The sequence below is a fragment of the Macaca nemestrina genome, chromosome 14 (assembly GCF_043159975.1).
Source record: "Macaca nemestrina isolate mMacNem1 chromosome 14, mMacNem.hap1, whole genome shotgun sequence".
Taxonomy (NCBI): domain Eukaryota; kingdom Metazoa; phylum Chordata; class Mammalia; order Primates; family Cercopithecidae; genus Macaca; species Macaca nemestrina.
In genome coordinates, this window is record NC_092138.1 from 81,151,306 (window position 1) to 81,179,103 (window position 27,798).

Here is a 27,798-nt window from a genome sequence, read left to right on the forward strand (position 1 = left end):
GTGTATATGTGTGTGTATATATATATACACATACATATATATATTTTCTTTAGCCACTCATCAATTGATGGGCACTTAGGTTGATTCTGTATCTTTGCAATTGTGAATTATGCTGTAATAAACATACACGTTTATCTTCTTTATGTAATGGCTTCCTTTCCTTTGTGTAGATACCCAGTAGTGGCACTGAATGGTAGATCCACTTTTAGCTTTTTGAGAAATCTCCATACTGTTTTCCATAGGGTTTTACTACTTCACATTTCCACTGGCAGCATATAAGTATTCCTTTTCACCATATCCATGACAACATCTTTTGTGTTTTGACTTTTTAATAATGGCCATTCTGGCTGGAGTAAACTGGTATCTCATTGTGGTTTTCATCTGTATTTCCCTCATAATTAGTGATTTTGAGCATTTTTCATATGTTTGTTGGCCATTTGTATATCTTCCTTGAGAAATATCTAAGTTGATTGTCTACTTTTTAATGAGATTATTTGTTTGTTTGTTTGTTTTCCTTGCTGATTTGTTTGAATTCCTTGTGCATTCTGGATATTAGTCCTTTGTCAGGTCCATAGTTTGCAAATATTTTCTCCCATTCTGTAGGTTGTTTACTGTGATTATTATTATAATTATTATGGCTATACAGAAGCTTAAAAATCAACTTATTAAATTAAATGTATTAATTTTTAAATTAAAATTTAAATTACATTTATTAATTTTAAAAATTAATTTTAATTTTTAATTTATTAATTTTCACTTTTGTTGCATCTGCTTTTGGAGTCTTAGTCATAAATTCTTTGCGTAGGTCAATGTTCAGGAGAGTTTTTCCTAGGTTTAACTGTAGAATTTTCAGGGTTTTAGATCTTATATTTAAGTCTTTAATCCATTTTGAGTTAATATTTTTACATGGTGAGAGACAGGGATCCAATTTCATTCTTCTACATGTGGCTATCCAATTTTCCCAGCACCAGTTATTGAATAGGGTGTCCTTTCCCCAGTGTGTATATTTTTGTCTGCTTTGTTGAACATCAGTTGGTTGTATTTAGCTTTATTCCTGGGTTCTCTATTCTGTTACATTGGTCTATATATATACTTTTATATCAGTACCATGCTGTTTTGGTTACTATAGCTTTGTAGTATAATTTGAAGTTGAGTAATGTGATGCCTCTATATTTGTTCTTTTTGCTTTGGCTCTTTGGGCTCTTGTTTGGTTCTGTATGAATTTTAAGATTTTTTTTATTCTGTGAAAAATGACATTGTTATTTTGATAGGAATTGCATTGAATCTGTACATTACATTGAGCAGTATGGTCATTTTTCTTATGTTGATTCTTCCAATTAATAGGCATGGGATGTTTTTCCATTTGTTTGTGTCATCTATGGTTTCTTTTATCAATGTTTTGTAGTTATCCTTGTAGAGATGGTTCACCTACTTGGTTAAGTATATTCCTAGGTTTGTTTTTTTGTTACTATTGTAAAAGAGATTGAGTTATTGATTTGATTTTCAGCTTGATTGTTGTTGGTGGTATATAGCAGTGCTATTGATTTGTGTATATTGATTTTTGTAATCTGAGACTTTACTAAATTCATTGATCAAATCTAGGATGCTTTTGGAGGAGTCTTTAGTGTTTTTAGGTATAAAATCATATCATCAGCAGAGTTAGTTTGACTTCCACTTTTTCAGTTTAGATGCTCTTTAGTTCTTCTTTCTGATGGCTCTGGCAAGGACTTCCAGTACTATGCTGAATAAAGTGTTGAAAGTGGGCATCTTTGTCCTGCTCCAGTTCTTAAGGGGAAGGTTTTAAACTTTTTCCCACCTAGTATGACATTGGCTGCAAGTTTGTCATACTTGGCTTTTATATTTTGAGGTATGTTCCTTCTATGCCTAGTTTGCTGAGGGTTATTATTATAAAGAGATGCTAGATTTTTATCAAATGCTTTTTCTCCATCTATTGAGATGATCACGTGGTTTTTGTTTTTAATTTTGTATATGTACTGAATCACATTTATTGAATTATGTATGTTGAACCATCCCCACATCCCTGGGATGAAACCCACTTGATTAAAGTGAATTATCTTTTTGATGTGCAGTTGGCTTTGATTTACTGGTATTTTGGTAAGGATTTTTGCATCTATGTTCATCAGAGATATTGGTCTGTAAGAAACTACATTTTGGAAATTGGTATATCCTGGTCACTACAGAGACATGCTTGGTTGGACTTTAGGGATATGTCTTCATGATTACCCATTGCTTTATGGCCACTTTGATAGATGGAATAGAATATGATGAAAAGTATACATAATTATAATAATAACTGGAAAGAGCAATTCCTCCTGCATAAATTCATAAATTGGTATTCATATTCATACATCAGTTTTTTGTTTTTGTTTCTTTTTTGTTTTGTTTTGAGACAGGGTCTTGCTCTGTTGCTCAGGTTGGAGTGCAGTGATATGATCTTGGCTTGATATAACCTCCACCTCCTGGGTTCAAGTGATTCTCCTGCCTCAGCCACCCATGTAGCTGGGCCCACAGAGGCACACCATCATGACCAGCTAATTTTTGTATTTTTTGTAGAGATGGGGTCTCACCATGTTTCCCAGGCTGGTCTCAAACTCCTAGGCTCAAGCAATTCTCAGACCTCAGCCTCCCAAACAGCTGAGATTACAGGCGTGAGCCACCATGCCCAGCCCTTATTAATATATCAGTATCAATAAAATTTTACAGCTTTTTACAGCTTCTCATGAAGGTCACACAATTTTCTTTCAAATTATTCTTAGAAAATATATTTTTTTCTTGTTAGTATAAATGAAATTTTATCACATTTTAAATAGTGTAACGTTTCTCCATAACAAATTTTATTGATTTTAAATTATCTTGCCACCTTGCAAATCTATTCTATTAATGTTAGCATTTTTCAGTTGATTCCTTTGGATTTTCCAAGTGAACAATGATATGGCATGCAAATCATAAAGCAACTTTCTTTGTTTTGAATATTAAATTATAGAATAGAGTAACCTTGCTTTATTAGTATTTATGATTTTGTCTTAAATATTTCATATATGATGTGATTTGATTTTTTTATAACTTGTTCTATAGTTCATTTACTTTCATTTAACTGCTTCCATATTTTGACAATATTTGTAAACCTCAGGTTTTATTGGAAAACATTATGCCACTGATATGGTTTGGCTGTGTTCCCACCCAAATCTCATCTTGAATTGTAGTTCCCATAATCCCTACATGTCATTGGAGGGGCCCGGTGGAAGGTAATTTAATCCTGGGGACAGTTACCCTCATGCTGTTCTCATGACAGTGAGGGAGTTCGCATGAGATCTGATGGTTTTATAAGAGGAATTCCCTGCTTTTGCTCAGCACTTGTCCTTGCTGCCACTACATGAAGAAGGATGTGTTTGTTTCCCCTTCTGCCATGATTGTAAGTTTCCTGAGGCCTCCCAACCCCTGAAGAACGGTGAGTCAATTAAACCTTTTTCCTTTGTAAATTACCCAGTCTCAGGTATATCATTATTAGCAGTGTCAGAACAGACTAATAAAGCCACCTATGGCAGTGATGGTTTGATTTATGCATTTGTTAAATAACTTGTTTAAATAGTAAAAATCCACAGTACCCTGAATGCTGTGTCTTGCATTGTTCATGAATTAAAACACTACCCCAAACCATCAATATATGCAAATAGCTTTAGACACACACGTGCACTACTGTGGTTTTAGAAATAAATTTGGAAACAATCTTAGTAACCAGATAACATAAAAGACATAAACGTGTGATTAGCCACTTCCTATTGTTGAACTCAGCCTTCCAGATGGCTTACTTTGATAAGCAGCCAGTGCTTCCCAGGGTCAGTAGACTTGTTCACCTTCACTTCTCCAAAAAAGGAATGGAAAATTCCCAGGAAGTTAGGAGCCAAGCAGAGTTCCCATATGCTGTGTTCTAGTATCTAAACATGCAGCTCACTTTATTTATTTACTCCTTCATTCATTCACCGAAAATTTATTAATGCTTACTCCAAGTTCATATGTTGTTTAGCAGAGGCTATAAAAAATAAAGGAGGCATAATCTTGCCCCAAAGGAATTCATAGAATATTAAAGAAAACCTACCAAACATTATAATACTGTATGGTAAGTGGGAACAGAGAGAAAATATTTATGACCCCCAAATTTCAGGTCTAGCTGTGTCAGGGCCATAAATCTAAGGGAGAAGGGATGAGAGGAAAGGTGTCACAGAAGTGAGTTTGTTGAAAATCGTGAAGGACTAGTAAGAAATGGACACACAAGGCATGGGGTATTCTAGGCAAAGGGAACAAAACTGCACAAGCATGGATCCATGAAAGGGCTTGAAGTGACTGAGGAGCCACTAGCAGCTTGGGGTATCTGGAACATAAGATGCTGCAATGATCATACCCAGGAGATCATTCAACCCTTGTAAAATCACAGAATTTGATATTTCTTCTAAAAGTTTTTTTAAAAGAACTGTAATTCCAGTAGTGTTTTTCGAATCATATTTTAATGAACTAATCCAATCTGTTACTATAGAACAGGGCTGGGTTTTTTTGGTTTGTTTGTTTATTGTTTTGTTTTGTTTTGTTTTTTGAGATGGAGTCTCACTCTGTCACCCAGGCTGGAGTGCAGTGGCGCCATCTCGGCTCACTGCAAGCTCCGCCTCCCAGGTTCAAACCATTCTCTCGTCTCAGCCTCCCGAGTAGCTGGGACTACAGGCGACTGCCACCATGCCTGGCTAATTATGTTTTTGCATTTTTAGTAGATATGGGGTTTCACTGTGTTAGCCAGGATGGTCTCGATCTCCTGACCTCGTGATCCACCTGCCTCGGCCTCCCAAAGTGCTGGGATTACAGGTGTAAGCCACTGCGCCTGGCCAGAACAGGGTTTCTTAACCCAGTATTATTGATGTTTGTAGCTTATCCGGACAGTGTGGGGCATTGTAGGATGTCTAGCAGCATCCCTGGCTGCTATCCACTGGATAATAGTAGCTCTTTTCAGCTATGACATCAAAAATTTCCTCCAGACATTGCCAAATGTCCCCTGGGGAGGGGGAAAAATTGTTTCCTGTAGAGCAACAGTCCCCACCCTCTTTGGTACCAGGGGCTGGTTTCACGGAAGATAATTTTTCCACTGACTAGGGTACAGGATGGTTTCAGAATGAAACTGTTCCACTTCAGATCATTTGGCATTAGATTCTTATAAGAAGCATGCAAACTAGATGTCTCACATGTGCAGTTCACAATAGGGTTCACTCTCCTATGAGAATCTAATGCTGCCACTGATCCGACAGGAGGCAGAGCTCAGGCGGTAAGGTTTACTCACCTGCCGCTCACCTCCTGCTATGCAGCCCTGTTCCTAACAGGTCACAGATCAGTACCAGTCCATGGCCCAGAGGTTGGGAACTCCTGCTGTAGAGAACTACCACTGATGGAGCACAGTAATTTATGCCAATCAGCACTTACTCTATGCCTGGCAATTTAGCAAGCTTTTATTCACCTCTTATTTAATGTTCCTCATGAGCCTACTATTAATAATAATACTAATAGTAATAATACTATTAATAATAGTAGGCTCATGAGGAACACTATATAGACTAGGAAACTCATGTCATAGAGATCAAAAACTTCCCAGAAAAATACAGTAGGTGACAGAATCAGGATTCATGCCATTAACTGGTATCAATAACTATATATGATATGAGCACACAGTTGCATAATGACTGAATCATTCACAAACCACATGAAAGGGAATTGAACATCCTTGAATTTTAGTATCCTCAAACCAATCTATTGTGGATATCTGGGGTTACTCTCTGTGTGTGTGTGTGTGTGTGTGTGTGTGTGTATGTGTGTGTGTGTGTCTGTGTGTGTATTTTGGCACCACCAGCACTTAGCACACTATAAGGCACACCATGTTTTCAATGAGTTCGGAATGATGGGCAATTTGAACAAGCATAGCCTGATTTCCTCTAGCTTGGGCTATCATTTTCAAATCGCTAACACTGCCTATCATCCAAACTTGGCTAATCATGTAACATTTAGTGAACAACAACCCCATGCAGGCCCTGTGGAACCAAACACTGGGAATACTAAACTACAATTTAGAAGCAACTGTTTATTTAAAATATAACCTGGAAATAGCAGCAAAATACTTCCGGATCATTTCTTTGATGGATAATGACTGAGCAATGAGTGCTATGGATGAATTGCAAGTAATAGCATGAACTCTGGGGTCAGAGATCTGGGTCTGCAGGCTAACTCTTCCACTTTTTTAAACTTTTACTTTAGATTCAGGGGTACATGTGCAAGTTTGTTATATAGGTAAATTCATGTCATGGGGGTTTATTATACAAATTATTTCATCACCCAGGTACTGAGCCTAGTACCCAATAGTTATTTTTTCTGATCCTCTCCTTCCCCCTACCCTCCACCCTCAAGTAGGCCCCAGTATCTATTGTTTCCTTCTTTGTCTTCATGACTTCTCATCATTTAGCTCCCACTTATAAGTAACAACATGTGGCGTTTGCTTTTCTGTTCCTGCATTAGTTTGCTCAGGATAATGGCTTCCAACTCCACCTATGTTCCTGCAAAGGACATGATCTCATTCCTTTTATGGCTGCATAGTATTCCATGGTGTACATGCACCACATTTTCTTTATCCAATCTGTCATTGATGGGCATTTAGGTTAACTCCACGTTGTTGTTATTTTGAATAGTGCTGCAATAAACATTTGCATGCATGTGTCTTTATGGTAGACTGATTTATATTCCATTGGGTATGTACCCAGTAACAGGATTGCTGGGTCCAGTGGTAGTTCTATTTTTAGCTCTTTGAGGAATCATCACACTGCTTTCCACAATGGTTGAACTAATTTACATTCCCACCCCCAGTGTGTAAGTGTTCCCTTTTCTCAGTAATCTCATCAGTATCTGTTGTTTTTGACTTTTTAATAATAGCTATTCTGACTGTTATGAGGTAGTATCTCATTGTGGTTCTGATTTGCATTTCACTAATGATCTGTGGTATTCAGCATTTTTTCATATGCTCATTGGCTGCATGTATGCCTTTGAAAAGTGTCTGTTCATGTCTTTTGCCCATGTTTTAATGGGGTTGCTTTTTTTCTTGTAAATGTATTTGTAAAAGTTCCTTATAGGTGCTGGATATTAGGCCTTTGTCACATGCAGCATTTGCAAATATTTTCTCCCATCCTGTAGGCTGTCTATTTACTCTGTTGATAGTTTCCTTTGCTGTGCAGAAGCTCTTAAGTTTTATTAGATTCCATTTGACAGTTTTTGCTTTTGTTGAAATTGCTTTTGGTGTCTTTGTCATGAAACCCTTGCCCATTCCTATGTCTGGAATGGTATTGCTTAGGTTGTCTTCCAGGGTTTTTACAGTTTTGGGTTTTACATTTAAGTCTTTAATCTTTCTTGAGTTGAATTTTGTATATAGTGTAAGAAAGGGGTTCAGTTTCAGTCTTCTGCATATGGCTAGAAAATTATCCCAGCATAATTTATTGAGAAGGAAGTCCTTTCCCCATATCTTGTTTTTGTTCATTTTGTCAAAGATCAGATTGTTGTGGGTGTGTGACCTTATTTCTGGGCTCTTTATTCTGTTCCATTGGTCTATGTGTTTGCTTTTGTACCAGTACTATGCTATTTTGGTTACTGTAGCCTCATAGTATAGTTTCAAGTTGGGTAACATGATGCCTCCACCTTTTTTCTTTTTTCTTAGGATTGTCTTTGCTATTCTGGATCCTTTTTGGTTCCGTATGAATTTAAAATTGTATTTTCTAGTTCTGTGAAGAATGTTATTGGTAGTTTGATAGGAAAAGGATTGAATCTGTAAATTGCTTCGGGAGGTATGGCCATAGTAATAATACTGATTCTTCCTATCTATGAGCATGTAATGTTTTCCCATTTGTTTGTGTCATCTCTGATTTCTTTGAGCAGTGTGTTGTCATTCTCATTGTAGAGATCTTTCACCTCCCTGGTTAGCCGTATTCCTAGGTATTTTATTCTTTTTGTGGCAATTGTGAAATTACATTCCTGATTTTTGTACATTGATTTTGTATTCTGAAACTTTGCTGGAGTTGTTTATCAGCTGAATGAGTTTTTGGGCAGAGACTATAGGATTTTCTAGATATAGAATCATGACATCTGCAAATAGAGATAGTTTGACTTCCTCTCTTCCTATTTGGATGCTCTTTATTTCTTTCTGTTGCCTGAATGCTCTGGTCAGGACTTCCAGTACTATGTTTAATAGGAGTGGTGAGAGAAAGCATCCTTGTCTTAAGCCAGTTTTCAAGTATTTTCCCCATTCAGTATGATGCTGGCTGTGGATGTATCATAGATGGCTCTTATTACTTTGAGGTATGCTTCTTCAATACCAAGTTCATTAAGAGTTTTTAACATGAAGGAATGTTGAATTTCATCAAAAGCCTTTTCTGCATCTATTGAGATAATCATGTGGTTTTTGTCTTTAATTCTGTTTATGTGATGAGTAACATTTATTGATTTGCTTTTGTTGAACCAAACTTGCATCCCAGGGATGAAGCCTACTTGGTCACAGTGAATTCTACCTCTTTATAGTTGAATGACATTAGAAAAACTACTTAAATTATTCAAAACTGTTTCCTCTTCTGCAAATGAGAAATGCATGTAAGGCAAAGACTTCGCAAGTGGCATGTGAATGTTACATGCATCATTTTAAAAGAACCAATTTCCAGAACCTCAACATAAATATATAACTAAATTAGTATGCTGGAGAAAGTATCTATGACACCTTTTCACAATTGCCTGTCTTTCATTTTTCAAAATAAATGTGTACTTCTCACCCCTTCAAATCTTACTAGATTACATTGCCCCGAGGTGAAAAATCTTCATCATGATTCAAAATCTTGACATTTGGAAACCCTTCTTTAATCAAGAAATAATAAGCAGGGTCTTTCTTTAAGAAGCTTTTCTTAACTACAGGCACTGTTTTACAGCATATCTCCAGAACTTATTCATCTTGCATGACTAAAACTAACAGATAGTCATTTAACAAGTCCTAGTAAAGTATTTTTGGAGGGCATCCCAGAAATTGAGAAAGTGAATGATTGTAATGATTGTGTAACAACTCCTTGTGCATGTCCAAATGTTTCAAATACTTCAATTTCAATAAAGATGTAAAGGACCTAAGGGACTTGTAAGCTAATAAATCATTTACGATACTTTTTTGACGATAGATAACTGATGTTATTTTTGGCATGCAATGCAGGAGAAACTCCAAGAATTAAGTGACATCAATTTAATACAACTTATTCAAGTCCCATGTACATACTCATATGAAGAAGGTTTTCAGCACTAAAATCCATAAAAGTGAAAAAAGGAAACAAAATTGATGTTGTATGCTCTCTTAACCTAACAATGAATAATACAAATCCATGGATATATGAACTAATTAACAATGCATCTTATTAAGAGATGAATTTTCAACAGTATTTTTATGTGTAAGAAAGCATCAAAATGTATAACATGCATGACAAATTATAGACAAATAGCAATTGTGATAATAACTCAGTCTAGTAGCAACTTTGGTCACAGAACATTTAAAAATTAATTTCAATTTTTATCCACAATTTTTTTAGTGGAAAAGTACAATTCTGTGATCAACAGAAGGCTTTGGAAAAAAATATATTGCATTAGAATAGAATCATGTAGTGGAAGTAGAATAGAAGAGGACTAAAATAAGAAGCCACCAAAATTTCTGTAATGAAAAAGGTGCTTGTTAACAAATGGATACTAAAAACATTTGCGATAATATTTAGATTTTAGTGGGTATATTTGAAACTGATACAATGATTTTATTTTAAAATGTCAATACAGTATTATGAATTACCATCTTTTAAAGTCTTGACAAAACAATTTAGATAGCCATTTAAAAATCAACGAGGGATTCGTAAATTTTCCTTTTTTTTTTTTTTTTTAGGGGTTAAATGAGCAACAGTGTTTGAAGATCATGATTCAGTTAGTAGATGTTAAATGTTTTCCCTTTGTTCACATATCATTTGTATTGGAGAGTGTATCTTATAATAGGGCTAGGGAAAGGAAGAAAAGAAAGATAAGATCTTATAACAATAAGCAGATATTGATCACAATCCTTATCTTGAGAATTATTGGCTACTGTCTACATTTTTTGAGTGTTTCTAAGGAACACAACACACTGACTTTGGGGGTTTGTGATGCTTCACACCAATAGTCTAATTTTATGTGTGTTACAATCATGATAGACTGGAAAATGCACTATCAGGGCTGAATACCTATCTCATTCAAAAGAAAATGGAACAAACTAGCCTAATTTAGGCAACAGTTACAAATTCTCCAGCTTAAGTTGATGGAACCAGTGTCAACATGCTAGCAATATTCCTTCATAAAAAGCAAATGGGAATACATTGTACAAATTCCTTATACCTTACAAATCCATTATTACGTACCACTGAGGATATTTTGGGGAGAAAATCAGCCAAACTCTGCTTACAGAACAAGATTTCCAAATGTTTTGGTTTTCATTCAAGAATTTCTAGAGCTCATTGTCCTCTCTCTTTCCAAATAAATGATATAATATTTACACAGGAAAATGTGTGTATGTGTGCAGGGTAGGGGTGGGGATTTGTGTGCATATATTTACATGTATAATAAGATACTCCCAAATAAATATTCCAGTGTTTCTATTTCGAAAGTGTTTCCTCCTTGTATGAAAATAACATAGCTGGAGCTTTGGCTCAAGTTATCTGGCCCTCAGCCTTGGCCTCTATCCAGCTATAATGTTCAATCTGCCAATCATGCCTAACTCATTGAAATATAGTCAATCTCTGCAAAAGAGCACTGTCCTCAAGATGCCTGTTGTCTCTATACTTTGTGTCTCTCAAATTCCTCCAGGGGAAATTCAGAAATCCAAGCAACTGCTTGGATTTACAAGAGTTCACCGACTATTCTCAATGTGATTTGATGATCTGTGCATCTTAAAATGACTAATCTAGGAAAGCAACCACATGGTTTATTTGATTTGTTGTTAGCAAAGGTTAATCAAATGTAAATATTTTGGTTTTAAATAAATTAAAAGCATTTTTAAAATTTCTTACCTAGCACCTTTGTGCTAGGAATCTTGTGGTGCTCAAGGCAAATGTGAAAATCTTGCAATTGCCTAAGATTTCAGTAATGAGTTATGTTCCATTTAAAATTCGGATATTAAAGTTTGCTTCTTACTGACATCCTTTTTCTTGAGCACTTACTTATTACGGGCTCTGAAGACAAGCAGTGGGGACACCAAATGAATTAGAAAGTCACTGCCTGTTAGCAACATTTATGAAGTAGGAACAAAGACAATAGCTAGGTGTGATGGGAAAGGGAGCCAGAAAAAGCATGAAGAAAGATCCAAGGAATGAAATAGCGTAAGAGCTGCAGAAAACTAGAACAAGTTCAAGCTCTCAGCTCAAAGAATAAAGGAGAGGTCAAGTCATGCAAAGCCTTTATACCATGCAAAGGAGCCTGAACTTTATTGTATGAGTGGGTCATAATTCAAAAACATTAAATAGAGTACAGTATGACCAGATTTAAATTTTATATAACTCATTCTGTTCTTTTCTTTCTGAGTATTACGTTGAACAATATGAAGATGCTACTTTGAAAGTTTAAAATGATCAAATATTGATAATAAATATTGATGATATTATAAGGGACAAACTAATACTTAACAGATTTTGAAAGTATATATATATTTAAATATACATATAAATGTATTTAAATTTAAATACATATTTAAATAAAAAATGCTTCATGAATTTGCTAGTCACCCTTGCAAGAGGGGCCATGCTAATTTTCCCTGTATCATTCCAATTTTAGCATATCTGCTGCCAATGCAAGCATAAAAATTATATTCTTAATTGTGAGTCTGTTTGTTAAATTTCTATCCCTATGGTTAGACTACAGATTGTGCAGCCAGAAAACTCGAGCTCATATCCCAGCTTTATTAGCTGTATGACCCCTGGACAAATTGCTTAAGTTCTCAGACTTTTAGTTACCTTATCTATAAATGAAAAAATACTCCAGAGAGTTATTGTAAAGATTATGTGAGTTAATATAATCAATGCTTAGAAAACTGGCATATAGTAAGCACTATTTAATATTAGCTACTACTATTATTAATATCAATTATTGCTATCATCATCATCATCCTCATCCTCAGTATCCAAATGCCTAGGTGAAAGATAAAGGATTAAGAAAGTCATACTAGTAACAGAAGTAGAAATGTAAGTAACACCTTCTTTTCATTAGATCCACAGTTTTGCAATACTATTCCCTTAGCTGAAGTTTAATAACTAAACCCAGAATAATATTTTCTCCATCCTCTAAATCTAATTATGTGGTGTTAAAATACCAGACCTGCATTCCTGAATCATCCAAAATATTTGCAGTAAATGAAACTGAGTTATGTACGGTTTTCTTTTTAAAGAAAACACAGCAAAATACCAACACTTTTGTAAAACATTGATTGATTTACCACAAGAAAAGTATTGATATCCAGTATTCCTGTTTTTCTCCATTTCTGGTTTCTTAAGGAGTAATGTAACATCAAGATAAAAGAACAAGAACGACAAGACCACCAGATAAAAGCACATGATTAATCTGAAACTAATTCATTGAAGTTTTGAGTCAAGAGAAATTATAAACCAGTTCAAATATATCATGTATTATAAAACCGAACTCTTTGACAGACTATTACTTGTCAGTGATTTCTAACAAGTACCTGTAACAAGGACTTGTATTCAAGTTAAGATTTTCATGACATGGAACAGATCTACAATTATTATAATCTTTTTTGTGCATCAGGATCTTCACTGTCACAGCTGCTAACTGTGACAGTGGCATTCATTTCAAGGGAAGCCACTGCCTCGGCCACAGATTTGAGAGGTCATTATTAGAAGACAAAGTTAACCCAGACCACCAATCTCCCAGAACAATGAGAAAGAAAGAGAAGACCACAGTAATATCATGATGGTCAGCTTTCTTTGGTCTCAAGGGTACCCTGTGAGATAGCCTTGGCCTGGAAATTGAGAGACCTTAATTCTACTTCAGCTCTGTCACAAATTTACTATATGATGATGGGATGGGATTTCCTCATCTTTCGAACGAATGATGGGGAAAAACCCTTATGGCCATTTCTAATATTCTACTTGTCCATGAAACTAACAAATATAACTCGTCTCAGCATCTGTCCTTATCCTAATCAAGGCAAATAACCTCTACTTTTTGTCTTAATTTATTATTATTTTTTAAACTTGTCATTGACTTGAAGCTTAATAATGTCTGCTTTCTTCAACATTCTATGGCACATTATTCCTCTGCTTTCTCCCATCTAATATTCTTGCTTTTCACTGGATACTCATCAGATTAAAAGTGTATTCCACCTTTAGCAGGTGCAAGAGCTCTTTGCTAGGTGCAAGGCCTGTGCACCAGTATGCACTGATGAATGCATAGCATAATACTCCTAGTCTAGCCTATAACAGAATTCATAAGATACATGGTTGTCACTTACTTCATACTTGAAGTAATTATCTTAATGCTCATTCTTTAGCTTTCTCATGACATTTATATTATCTCAAAATAATGGTTAATAATAAAATCCACCCCTGGTTGAGAATTGATATGCTACATACCATCCTATGTATTCTAAGTATATTCTCTATTAACCCAACCAGTTTTGCATACACATACACACATGCAATCTATATACATATCTACATATATCTATATACATAGATATCTACATATTACATTGACATATATCTATGTCCATAGACATGCATATATATGCATGTATACATGTACAAAATTATACTATAATTTAAGCCCATTTTACAGAAAAACTCAGAACAGAAGAAATTAAGTTGCTCATAGCCATGTGGTTTGTAATTGGCAGAGGCTGAATTTAAGCCAGCTCTGTCTGTGTTGTGAAACATTTTGAACACAGTTCAGTGTCTGTTGTCTCTGAGAAGCAATGTATATAAGATGTTATTTTCAAACATGGGGGAAAACAGCAGTGTGATATCTTGAAAATAATATAGGACTTAGAGAAAAGTGTCTGGGGTTCTTCCCGGGGTTCTGCTGATGGTTGGATGTGTTATCTTGAGCAACATACTCATCTTTCCTGAGGCCTCAATTTCCTCTTGTAGAATGAGGGGTTTAGAGCAGATAATCTCTAGGGTTACTTCTGGATCTAAAAAGGAATGATTTCCTTCTGAAAGGCATTGTTTCTGCAATGAGGATAAATACTCAGAATTCCAACTATTCAGAATGAAATTTAACGTCCTCTCCTTAAGTAATAAAACAGCTATGGTCTAGTCATCCTTCAGATCTCAGCTGTCTAATTTGAAACTTCTGTGTCATCTGTTCTTCATACTATGGGCATTTTAAAATAAAATTTAATAACACATAACATTATTAGCAATTACAAACTGATTTTTGCAGTAGACTGTAAGTCCCAAGAAGGGAGTGACCATATCTGTCTCCTCACTATTAAATACCTACCTCATGCCTAGCAGCAGACTTGGTGTAGAGAACATCCTCATCATTTATTTACCAAATGGATTTTAAAGGGGCTCGCTGCTTCCAGGTTTTTGGTCCTGGATGACGTATAGCTAAGATTTCTTTCTGCCTTTTTGAAAGGAGAGTCTGGTCATGAGTCCTTCATGCCATAGGAATGATATAATTTCTTTTCTCTTAGCTCCTACTATTCCAGAGAAGCCAGTGATCAGTACTGCCTCCTAGAGCTACACAAAGACACAGGCACCTCTTGGAGTTCCAGTTCCACTTTTCCTAATCTCTTAGAAATATTGAAGATGACCGTATGAAAATTTGTGTTGATGCAACTCTATATAATTTAAATCTTGTATGTAAGAAAGCATCACTGAGTATCAGTAAGCTAAGGCTTACTAATTTAAGGACAGGGATGGATAAACTAATCCTTATGTGCCTGGTGTTCTTGGCTAGAACCAACAGCAGAAGTGCGCCAATCCCCTCTACTGATGCACTAATGACAGGCCCACCCAACTACATACATTTCACGGACTGCTGCGCCTTTCATCCTGTAATGTGTTACTGGTAGTAGACAAGGCTACTTGGGTAACTGGGGGCAGTGGTTTTGTGAACTGCCCCTTCTTTCTTCCTGCTGCTTGTCCCCTGGGATGCAAAGTTCTAGTGCTGTGGAACAGCAAGAGACACAGCACAGAGTGGCTGAGGCTGTAGGCAGCCACAGGCCAGTGGCTGGCTGGCAAGGAGTAGTTCAGTCTAGGACCACACGGAAAGCAGACATGCTGACTACAGCATCCAGCAAGGAAAATGAGCTCTTCTGCCTGGGTTTGGTGGGCTAGGATGGGGGAGTAAGGAAGGGGGGTTGGAGAGAGTGCCAAGCTGGGCTGTTGATGAGAGTGTGGGAAGATTCAAAGGGAAGGAAAAACAAGGGGAGGCACTTTGCCAACTCAGAGGCAGTTGAGCTGATCCCCTCCCAACCCCCCACCCTTTTTCTGCTTAAGTGAGAAGTCCTGCTGGGTGGGGTGGGAGCAGGGCCAAGAAAGGAGTGATTCTGCTGGGTGAGCATGGATGGTTGGACCCAGGAAGGAGGTTTCTGCCAGCTGGGATCAAGGCCAGAGGAAGCAGGAAAAATTAAGGGAAAGGAGATGAGAGGCAACAAGAATAAAAAAGAGTAAAAGAAAGACACAAGAGGAAATGTCCCAAGGGAAGAGGGAAAGAAGAAGGAAAAAAGAAAGGAGAAAAGAAGAGAGAACCTTTCAGACAGAGAAACTCATTTCTGTGTGGAGAGCAGACCCATCTACAAAATGCCAGAATAAAATAATGTTCACATGAAACAAGCAATGAATGACCACATGGTACAAAGTACAGGAAACCTAGCTTTCCTAAATTTTCCTTGTGGGTGTTAATTTCCATGGGAATACAGTTTTCCTAAACAGCAAATCATGAAAGAACTGCAAACTATAAACAAAAGTTGCTCTTTAGGTAAAAAAAAGATCCAACAAATGCTATTCAACACAGAAAAACTATGTACTACTTCAAAATATTAGATTTTCTTAAAAAATAATGTAGAGCACAAGATTCCTAAGTTTCCCTTCTTGCCTCTCTAATAAGATATAAAAATATAAAGATCTTCTTATAAGAAAACCTAGAGAGGGAATGTCAATGAAGTAAATCCATTCATTATTATTTTTTAATTGATGTATAATAACTATCCATATGCATAGGGTACAGTAGATTTTAAAAATATGTATATAATGTGTAATGGTCATATTATGACAATGACCATATCTGTCACCTCAATTATCATTTCTTTGTGTTGGGAACATTCGAAATCCTCTCTTCTAGCTATTTGAAGATGTACAATAAATTATTGTTAACTATAGTCACCCTACAGTGTTACAGAACATTATAACTTATTTCTCCTATCTAGTAGTAATTTTGTATCTTTTACCCAACGTCTCTCCATCCCCCATACCTCCTACCATTCCCAGCCTCTAGTAAGCACTCTTTTCTTTTCTACTTCTGTGAGATCAACTCTTAAAAATTTCCACATATGAGTGAGAACATGTGGTATTTGTCTTTCTGTGCCTGACTTATTTCACTTAACCACTCCAGACTCATCCATGTTGCCAAGAATGACAGGATTTCATTCTTTTTTTATGGCTGAGTAGTCTTCCATTGTGTATACAGACCACATTGTCTTTATCTGTTCTTCCATTGAATAGACCCTGAGGTTGATTCCGTATCTTGGCTATTGTGAATAGTGGCACAAGAAACATGGATGTGCAGATGTCTCTTTGACATACTGATTTCCTTTCCTTTGAATATCTGCCCAGTAGTGGGATTGCTGGATCATATGGTAGTTCTCTTTTTAATTTTTTGAGGAACCTCCATATTGTTTTCCATAATGGCTATGCTAATTCACATTCCCACCAACAGTGTTTAAGAGTTCCTCTTTCTCTCCATCCTTGCCATCATTTGTAATTTTCTGTCTTTTTGATAATAGCCATTCCAATTCCAGTTTGAAGTGATGGCAGTTTTCGAACTTTCTGATGCACTTTGGTGGAGGCTCCTGAAGAGTTTAAAAAGCCATCAAGTGAATGATGCATTTTTTTGTGTGTGACAATCTTGCCAGTTACATGTGGCATGGTGGCAAGAATTCCACTGGTTTTGATCTCATAGAGACACTGAGGCATATTTTGGTTTATGTGCCTAGAGGACAGATTTGGCTGTTTTATTAGACTAATTACAAAGACTTCAAATCTTTCTCCTCCCAGTTCTGAACCTAGGCTTCAAGGGGCCTTACAAGCCTCCATTCTTCTTCTTGGAACCCTGCCGTCCCCACCTGAACAAGCCTGGGCTAGTCTGATGGAGCATAAAGGACAGCCTTGTTGTCCTAGACAAAGCCATTTTAGATCAGACTATTGTCAGACACCCAAACACATAAGAGAATCCAGCTGAGATCAGCCAGCAGCCTACTCACCTCACCACTGACAGCAAATAAATGAGTCAGCACAGCTGAAGCCCCAAGAGCTGCCCCACTGACCCCACACACTTATGAGCAATAACAAGCATGTATTCCTTACAGCCATTGCATTTTAGAATCGTTTGTCACACAGCAACAGACACTGTTATACATAGACTGGAGACTCACCTGTGCATTCATACTGCAGACCTTTCCCGTAATACCCCTTTTCACAGATGCACTCAAAATGGCCTGTGTGTGTCCCACACTTGCAGCTTGCCATTCGGTCACAGCAGTCCTTGCCTTCGTCACAAAGATATGAGCAGTGGACCATGTCATCTTGAATAAAACTCCCAGAAGGTAAATCTACAAATAACATGACAGAGGGCGATAAAAAAATGCGTCACAGTTGAATGTTACATTCTCTAGTCATTAAAATTTAAGTGCAAGCTGGAGAAAATATCTTTCCGTATCCATCTAATTCCCAACTGCTTCCTGCTCCCACCCAAATATGAATGTGTGTTATTTCTACTAGCGCACTCTGGGAATTCATTGCAGCCAGTTAAGTTATTCCAGTCTGGGACCTCATCATAAGTTCTCAAGGCCATGCAGGGTCAGGCAGAAATTAAGTACTTTAGTGAGGAATCTCCAGATGCTGCAGGAAGCAGTGCAGTCAGTTCTGCAGGTCATTCCCCCGGCTTCCAAAGCAGCAGCATTCCACTGCCTCTGGGTGAGGTCAGGCCCCAGCAACCAGATTCCCCAAATCCTTGTTCCAATGAGAAACAAAGCCACCATCCTGATCACTGCACAAAGATGTTAATTGTGAGCCACCAACTTCGGAATAAACACCATCACTTCTATGGTATTTGAGTAGGTAAATAAAGACCATTCTTATTACTTGAGCTGTGCTCTGAAGTGAGGCATCCTGGAAATGCAATAACTCAGGCAGACCTGTTTAGAAAGTGACTCGACAGGGTGGGGTAAGGTTGAATATGATTGACCCAGAATGGATGGCCTAAAATCAGACAAACAGTATGTCCTTTATCCTTTTCAAGAAGTTTGAAAGTTGTAGACTAAATTCCAATACTAGGTCCATGGGGCTCTAAGCCCAGATATGATGGGCTCATAGTAGGAATTTAAGTGAAGTTCTAGCAAGACACATGGGCTGCAATTGGACACCTGGGAAGGAGATTGGTGGTAAACTCAAATATAGAACATCTGTCTCATCTAGATAGGGGCAAAGCAAAGGGAAGACTACAGCCCCAACGGAAAGAACCCAGCGCAACCAGGTACCCTGGTGAGCTCCTTCCAATAGACTGTGGTGTAGGTAAAAGATCTGTAACACAGGCCCCCAGGACTTAGCTCTGAGACACTGGACTACAGGTTTCTTTGGCAGTAAAGCAAGTCAAGGAGCAAGGAAAACCTAGTTGTCCAACCTAGGTAACATAGTGAGACCCTGTCTCTACAAAAACAATAACAATTAAAAAAAAATTAGCTGGGCATGGTGGTACACGCCTGTTGTCCCAGATACTTGGAAGACTGAGGTGGAGGATCCCTTGAGCCTGGGAGGTGGAGGCTGCAGTGAGCTGTGATCACACCACTGCACTACAGCCTGTGTGACAGAATGAGACCCTGTCTCAAAAAGGGTGAGAAGAAGAGAAAAACATAGCTGTCAAGACTAGTGTACTAGTATTCAGGTCTGAAAGGGAGATAAGTGGAGGAGGTACAAACGGGGAAAGTTATTATTCTATAACCTATGTCTATTGAGAATGGCCAGAAACATGAACAGTAGTGAAACCCAAAGTGGATCCATCAAAATTGAAAGTAGCTACAGAGAACACAGAGGCAGGGGAAACGAGGCTCATTTCCTTTCATCTGATCATGTCTTTCCAGTAAAAACAGGGTTTTACTTACTAAACCTAGAAACTCAACTAAAGTATTACACATTTTAGATATTAGTTTAGTGTAATAAATGTGGTGTCTTCTAAAACCTTATTGCATTATGGCAACCAAAACCCTTTCGTTGTTGACCCTAGTTTTCTGGGTCAACTTCCATCAGGACAGAAGTCCCCAGTCCTAGAAGACAGAGGGACGACAGGAGTTGAAATTTATTGATAGCACTCATAATTTCATAATCCCATCTGGCAACACCCACTATCTCCAACTGCAACCCCCCTGTTTTCCCACTTAACATATCACTTTCCTTGGAGAAAAGGAGAAACAAAGGTAGTCAGTTACTGAACTTCTTCCGTGTGCTAGATACTATATTGGTGATGTTGTAAATATTTTATTTAATCCTCCTGAAAACCTCTGTGATACATATAATAATATTTTCCATTCTTAATGGAGAGAAAAATTGAAGTTCATAGTTGTTAAATAAATTGCCTAGGGTAATTAATAACAAATAATAATTTATGTTAAGAAATAATAAATATCAGTAATAGTAGACAGTTTATTGAGTGCTGAGTATAATAAGCCATCAGGAACTTTCTCATCACTTTATATGTATTAACCCATTTAATCCTTGTAATAATTCTATGAAGTAGGTACTATTCTCATTTCCTATTCTATTTACAAGAAACCTAAGGAATATAAAAGATAAATGATACGTAAAAACAAAACAAACAAAAAAACAAAAAAACTCAGCTAGTAGGTAACAAAATTGGGATTTAAATCCAGACATTCTGGATTTTTAAGGCTTAGTTGTTAAAAATTAGATTTCATTAAGTTGCAGGCCCAGAACTTAAATCTAAACCTGTTTAAACCCAAATCCATACTTTATTTCCCATACTCAGTTTCTTGCTGCTTCTAAGCCCTGTCCTAAGTCCTTGCTCACTTCACTAAAATCCTAGCCTCCAAATACTTTGGCTAGCATCATCCCTCAGAGAGATCAATCTTTTTTGCTTTAAGCATGGTGGCTCATGTCTATAATTCTAGCACTTTGGGAGGCCCAGGTGGGAGAACTGCTTGAGCCCAGGAGTTTGAGACCAGCCTGAGCAACATAGCAAGACACCATCTTTATTACTTTTTTTTTAAAAAGAAACTCCAGTAGAGCTAACCTACCTATTATGAACATCACTAATTTCCTAGAACTCATGTTGCCATGGTTTTCCCCTCAAACCGATTCTTTAACACGGATACCTGCAAGGATCAAGCCTAATTTGCCACATCACTTTAATCTGAGGCTAGATTTTCTGTGATCTCTTCCTAGTCTGTGTTTTCTTCTCCTAGCTCACTAAGACATAAACCTATATTCTAATAGGAAGTTTAGCTTAAATTACATAGCTAACTTAATATAATGTATAATTATGATATAATTGATAAATTAAAATTTATAATTAAATTATGAGTGATGCACAAAAAGCTCTAATAATGATGCATTTGCTGATTTTCTTCCCTTTTAGGGTTAATGCTCTTAAGTTTTTACATAAGCATATTTATCTTCAAATTGTCAGGGCAAGAAGTACGTGTTAAGTATTTATTGTTCCTATATCTTCATGTGTATTTCTGGAAACATTCTGGTGAGTTTCACTGAGCATGTCTCTGAATGTTTACTTCCTCTGTCCAGATAACTGTAAAGAGATCTAAGTCAAGGCTTCCCACTCTGTGTGTGGCCTCAAAACACACCTAAATTATTCCATTGATTCTAAGGTGGGAGCATATGGATATTTTAGTGAAAACACATAACAGCTGCTAAGAAAAAAACAAAAGGACCTCTCTTGTTGCAGGGTCAGAATGTTATCTCTGTGAAGTTTAGCACATTTCACGATGCCCAAAGGACACATGGGCATCATATTCAGCAAAGACCTTGTGAGGGTTTGATATTACCCTCCTGTGGGTTTCAAGCAGTGAGGGAAGAAAACCTCATTTAAAAGTACCTTTGTGATGCCATTAGGTTTCCATTACCTTCATGCAATGCTCGGCGAGCTAAAGCCTCAAATTCTTCAAAACTGTGTAGCAGGTAACAGTGCTCCTCCTTTGGGGCGGAAGCCATGTCATTCAGCTCTCGAATGTTCCCTTGCCATATGCCAAAAGTGAAGATCTCCACTCCTGAATCTCGCAGTGATGCCGCAATTGGTCTAGGGTCTCCCCCATTGGAATATCCATCAGTAATGAGAAATACAACTTTTGTTGAGTTTTCTCTAGCATGAAGAAGAATTTGCTGTAATGAAATGGGGAAAGTTAGTATGAATTTGTACTGCCTTGCCCTACTGTGTGCTTCTCTTCTTATGTAAGGCAGTACTTGCAAAGATCGTCAGTATTTCACAGGCATGAGGGATGGAAGCCCTAGTCAGAGAGTAAAACAGAAATAGGCCCTGATGAGAGCCTACAATGGTCTTCTCACAGAGCCACAACAAACCTCAAAAGCATTTAAAAACTATCATCATCATCATCATCATCACTGCTGATGGAGCTTGCTAATGAAGTACAACAAACACTTATGGAATGAATTTTTAATCAATATTATCACTTAGTATTACATGATTTTTATTGATTCTCAGGCTCTCAAAATATGAACCAAATCTGAGTCCAAATTCCACAAATTATCTATCTATCTATCTATCTATCTATCTATCTATCTATCTATCTATCTATCTATCTTTATCTATCTATCTGTATCCAAACCACTGCACAATCATACGCTAAAATCCTAATGGGAAGGAAATTTAACAGAATATGTCTTTTCCAGAGTCAATAATGGCTGACCTGTTTCCTATATTTGTTTTTCCACTGCTCCTCCAAAAAACGTAGAATTGATTCAATACTTTGTCTTTTTGGACCACCCAGTACTAGCATAAAAACAGCTAGTTTTGGTGGTATCCAGAAATACTGATTCACTAAATCTGACACTGGGACTTTATTATTTTAGGACAAGTGAATTCTGTTTTACAATGATATATGCTCTTCCTTCTCTACAGATAGAATTTTTAGAAAATGAAAACTTTTAAAAAGACATTTATATATTGCCATTGATGCTTTGTAACACCAGACCATAAAGGCACAAGAACTCCAGTGGTGAATCTCGCATTTAATTCAATTTGCTGTTGTTGCTTTTCACTACAGATGGGTAGAAAAGATAAAGAAGCACCAGGGTATATTTTCTGGTAAGTTCTTAGAAAAAATTCCCGTTAAAAAATAAATTAATTTTTTAAAAAGAACTTAATGTTTATTAGGCAAGAATTCAATAAACACTGCATGTTTTTCAGAAGGTAGGCAGGAAGAGTGACAGTTGCATCCTACGTTGTGTTAAAGTGAAAAGGAGATACTGTGATTTTTTAAATGTTTGATACAATTCACTTTAGGGTGCAGACTCACTATAAGATCCAGATTCTCAGACTATGAGATTCATGTCTGTAGAAAGCAATCTTCATTAGTATATAATCAGTGGGTATTGATTGCAATTCAATAATTATTACCTAAATTTAGTTAGTGTTTGTGAATCAAAGCTAAAGCTGTTAAACCTGAATTTAAGGAAAATTAAGCGAAACTAACAATGCCTCCAGAAATATCTGGAAAGCCAGCAGTTAGAGAAGGGGTATTCAAACACTTCACCACACTCCTTCTCAAAAACAAATGAGATCAAGGAAAATCGCACAGATGGGATCACACCAAAGACAGGCACAGAGGGTGGCTTCTGCGACAGAGTAGCATTCGGGACGTTACCGGAGACATTCCCCAAATACTCACACCAAGGGGCCCAATCAACACTCTTGAAATTCTTGGCTCTTAAAGTTTAAAAAGCTGCCCTCTTGATGAATGACAGGAAGATTTGGAATGAATGCTTGGTAAGTGTGAAATTTTTCCACTCTAGAGAAGAAAAAACCTCTGAGGAGAGGAAGAGGGAAAGAGTTAGGGGAGAGTAAGAAATGTGAGATGTTGCTGTGAGACCCTGAACTCTCCACACTCTCTCCATACCCCTAACTCTGTCACAGAAGAAGAGATGATTGACAAGCCTCCCTTTAGACCCAGAGGTCCCCAGGTCCTCTTTCCATCTGGATATCTGGGATGGTGGTATATCCTAAAGAAGTGCCCTTGGTCCCAATGACGGGACAATAGAGCAGTGGTACCCAACCTTTTTTTTTTTTTTTTTTTTTTTTTTGAGTCAGAGTCTCAATCTGTTGCCCAGGCTGTAGTGCAGTGGTGTGATCTTGGCTCACTGAAACCTCTGCCTCCCAAGTTCAAGCTATTCTCCTGCCTTAGCCTTCTGAGTAGCTGGGACTACAGGCTCATACCACCACGCCCGGCTAATTTTTTTATTTTCAGTAGAAACAAAGTTTCACTATTTTGGCCAGGATGGTCTTGATCTCCTGACCTTGTGATCCACCTGCCTCAGTCTCCCAAAGTGCTGGCATTACAGGCGTGAGCCACCATGCCCTGCCGCAGGAGCCACCACGTCCAGCCAGTCCCCAACCTTTTTGGCATCTGCGACCAGTTTCCTGGAAGACAATTTTTCCACGAACTGGGATGGGGCTGGAGGACAGTTTCAGGATGATTCAAGCACATTATATTTATTATGCATTTTATTTCTATTATTTTTACATTATAATATAAAATAAAATAATTATACAAGTCACTATAACGTAGAATCAGTTGGAGCACTGAATTTGTTTTCCCACAACTAGATGGTCCCATATGGGGGTGATGGGAGACAGTGACAGATCATTAGGCATTAGATTCTCATAAGGAGCGCACAATTTAGATCCCTCGCATACAGTTCACAATAGTGTTCATGCTCCTATGAGAATCTAATGCTGCCGCTGATCTGACAGGAGGCAGAGCTCAGGTGGTAATGCTCGCTTGCCCACTGCTCACTCCTGTTGTGTGGCCCAGTTCCTAACAGGTCATGGATCAGCATCAGTCCACAGCCTGGGTGTTGGGGCCCCCTGCAATAGAGTAAAACTACTCTAATGGGTGGTGAAGGAGAGGGCACCTGATGAAGCTTATGTATTCCAGAGAGGTGTAGCAGAGAGAGAGTCAATGCAATTTTAAGACTCTTGAAGGAGTCTTGCAATAATAAAGGTACGGCAGTAGATGACACCATAGACCTCGTGAGCCAACAAGAGATGTGTCTCTCTCGGGCAATATCCATGGGAAGAGATCCTGGAAGCCCCAGGAGATAGCTGCATCAAAGGTGACAAAACTAACCAATAGACATGCGGATGACCAACAAAGATCATCATGACTATTGATGAAACAACTGGGCATCTCAGAGGATGGGAGCACAGGACGTGTCAGAGCTGAGAGGTGAATCTCTCTTCCTTTGCTGTAACTTTGCCCAAGTCCCAGAGCTTCAAGTCAACTACAGGGAGGAAGGGAAGAGGTAATATTTCTCAACGTGACTTTGTTTTCAAAAATGCAGTGCTTGAGAGACTTCTGATTTTGAGTTTGCTTAGATGTGCCTACATGAAGTTTCTGTCATCAGGAGAATTGGGGTCACAAAATGTAAATTAAATTTAGTATTGGGGAAATAGAGGTTAAAACATTTAAATCAGCAGATAGTGAATTTATTTATCTTTTACATACACAGTTTCTCTTCCTGATGAAACCTTCTGATATCTTGGAAAATAGAGAAAACTTTTTGGAATCCTGCCATCACCACCTATTTAGAAGGAGAGGCAAGGGCTAGAAATGAAGGCCAAGGCTGGAAGAGAAGAAGGTCACTTTGACCCCTCTACAACACAGTTCAAAGATATCTAGGGCAGACAGGCCCAGTATTTCAAGGCCAAGGGTGGCTTCAAACAGAAGCCTAGTCTTCTTCCTAAATGTAACTTTCTTGAAGGCAGGTATTTTTGTGTATTTTTTAAAGTCATCAAAACCCAGAGACTAGAACAGTGCTTGGCAAATGATACGCACTCAATAAATATTTGTCAATAAGGAGTGGCCCATCGTGCAGCAATTCTTCCAGATGCTCAAACAAAAACCTTGGAATCATCCTTATCTCCTGTGTCTTCCCGTGTCTTGCTTTAAAAAGTTTCCCCACCGCAAGCCTATTAAATATTCTCACATACTTTTCATTAATGCTTATATTTTTAAAATATTTAAGTCCAAATAGATATCTTTTGTCTTTACTGTGACATGGAGACTACTTTTATTTTTATTAAACAGAATAAGCAATTTTCCTGCAAATCATTTACTGATTAAACTGTTCTTTCCCTGAGTCTAGTCTCTCCATCCAGGTTTATCGCTTTACTTGTTTATTCTTGGCCTACACCATCCTGTCTCGGCTGCTATAGCTTTATACTATTTTTTTTTTTTTGTATCTGGTAAGGAAAGTCTACCACGTTTTTTTCTCTCTATTAAAATGTTTGTGTTTAACCTTGAATTTTTCTTTTCCAATAGAGCTTGAGAGTCTGCTTATGACATTCTTCATTAAAATGTGTCTATCTAATCATTTGATCCAGTAATCCCACATCTAGGAATCTATCTCAAAGATACACTAGCAGATACACAAAAACAGACAGAACCAAGGACCAGCCCCAGTAGAAATGGGCATCTCTAAAGCCCCCACTGTGGTCTCCAAATATTATTACCCACTAAAAGGAACCAGGAATTGGTGAAGAAATGGTTGCTTTCAGGTCTATGGCAGGGAATGTTCAAAATGAACTTGCAACATCCTCTCAAGTAGGAAAACAAAGATGCTATTCAAGATCCCTAAAAACATGCCCAGAAGAAACAGGAGCCAGCCTAAAGAGGCTCCTTCTGGCTAAATAAAGGTCCATTTGAGTATCAATTAAAAAAAAATTGAAGTGGATTTAAATGTATCAAGTATAATATAGACATTTATGTGTATGTACAGGGGTGTGTGTGTGTGTGCGTGTATTTACATTTTCAGTTAGTACACATTCCAGGGGAAAAGTGTTATTGACATAAATAATTGGAACAAAGTGAAATATGTACACACAAATACACACTTTTTGTTGTTGTTCAGAACCACCTTTGAGGAAAAGTCCAATTATCTGTTATGTATGAGATGAAATGAGACATTTTAATTTGTCTTTAAAATTATACTTTTCCATATTTGAAGGGTAACTCCTAGTTCTAGTATGCCAAGATGTGGCAAGTTGCGTTTACACTATCCTTGCTCTTTGCCAAGTAATAACTCGCTTTCTGTCTGATTGTTCCCCTCTGAAGTCACCGTCTCACTTCCACAGACACCCGCCCTAACCTTTGCGCATTTTGATTACTGTTTCTTCTACAAGGCCACAGCAGTTAACTGTAAGCAAGACATTAAAAACGTGAGAATTTTCCTAGAAAGGAGGAGAAGTGAAAAAAAAAAAAAAAAAGAAGGAGATTGTCTTTTCAGTGTGGTATTCTCAGTAGTGTCTGGCACAAAGTATTTGTTCATAACTATTTCTTCAATGAATGAATGGATGAATGAGTGCAGTGGATAAACTACAGGATACTCTGGAGCAGAGCTACTTGAGTGAGTCTGTCTTGAGTGAGTAGTTAGTGTGTCTGGGCACATGCACTGTGTATGTTCTGTATAGTTTTGTACAACAAAGATAAACTTATGTGCGCCTTGATTGTCCTTCTGAAACAAACGAATGCTATTTCATAATATCAATCTAGCTCCTGTCAATAATGTTCTTTAACATCCACATTAGGATTTAGCAGTGATTTCTTGCTGTACTACTCATTACACACAAAACACTTCAAGCCATGATTCTATTTTTCTTCTCTTTTTACAGAGAACTGGTGAATATTTACAGGAACCATTACATCTGTTGACAAGACAATATATTAAGCTTAAAATAGCAAGAATAGCAGGACTAGTAGTCCAAGCAAAGAATTACACAAGATCTGGGTTTGGAATGTACTTTAAGGATAGAGGAGGGGTGGGGATTTACTGAAAATAATTTACCCCTCGCCCCAATCTTTGTGCTTCATCGTACTTGAATAAAAACATTATTTCCATCAAAACATTTTTATACCCCAGATTTAAGAAGTAAATAGATTTGTGGTAATGTTTGTGGAACGTACTAGAAGCCCAGCACTTGATTCTCTTTTCAATGTTCCTGAAATAGTTTACATCATCTGTTAGCCTTTGTGAGGCATTTAAGAAACAGAATTTTTGGGTCCAGAATACTGAATGAGACAAACCCTCTGCTGCCAAAGAAAAACTCAACATGGACTTTGTATGGCAAAAGGTTATCACCATCTGTATTATATCAAGCCTCTGATTAGCTTGTTTAAATATCTGGCAGGAAAGTAAGCTTCCCTTGTCCAGCAGTAGTCATTAGAAT

At 37.4% G+C, this 27,798-nt stretch overlaps 1 protein-coding gene and 1 non-coding gene across 2 annotated transcripts in view; both read right to left on the reverse strand.

The window, feature by feature from the left end:
• Positions 1-27,798, reverse strand: part of LOC105481061 (sushi, von Willebrand factor type A, EGF and pentraxin domain containing 1) — a 224,458-nt gene that overhangs the window by 172,984 nt on the left and 23,676 nt on the right. Inside the window, exons 2-3 of the mRNA XM_011740343.3 lie at positions 21,461-21,716; positions 17,744-17,920 (exon numbers count right to left, since the gene is read on the reverse strand). Coding sequence (XP_011738645.2) covers positions 17,744-17,920; positions 21,461-21,716 — 433 coding nt within the window. The remainder of the gene's footprint in view (positions 1-17,743; positions 17,921-21,460; positions 21,717-27,798) is intronic.
• On the reverse strand, positions 11,818-11,921 carry LOC112426531 (U6 spliceosomal RNA). The gene has a single exon (XR_003017899.1). It is a non-coding gene; the product is annotated as a U6 spliceosomal RNA (small nuclear RNA).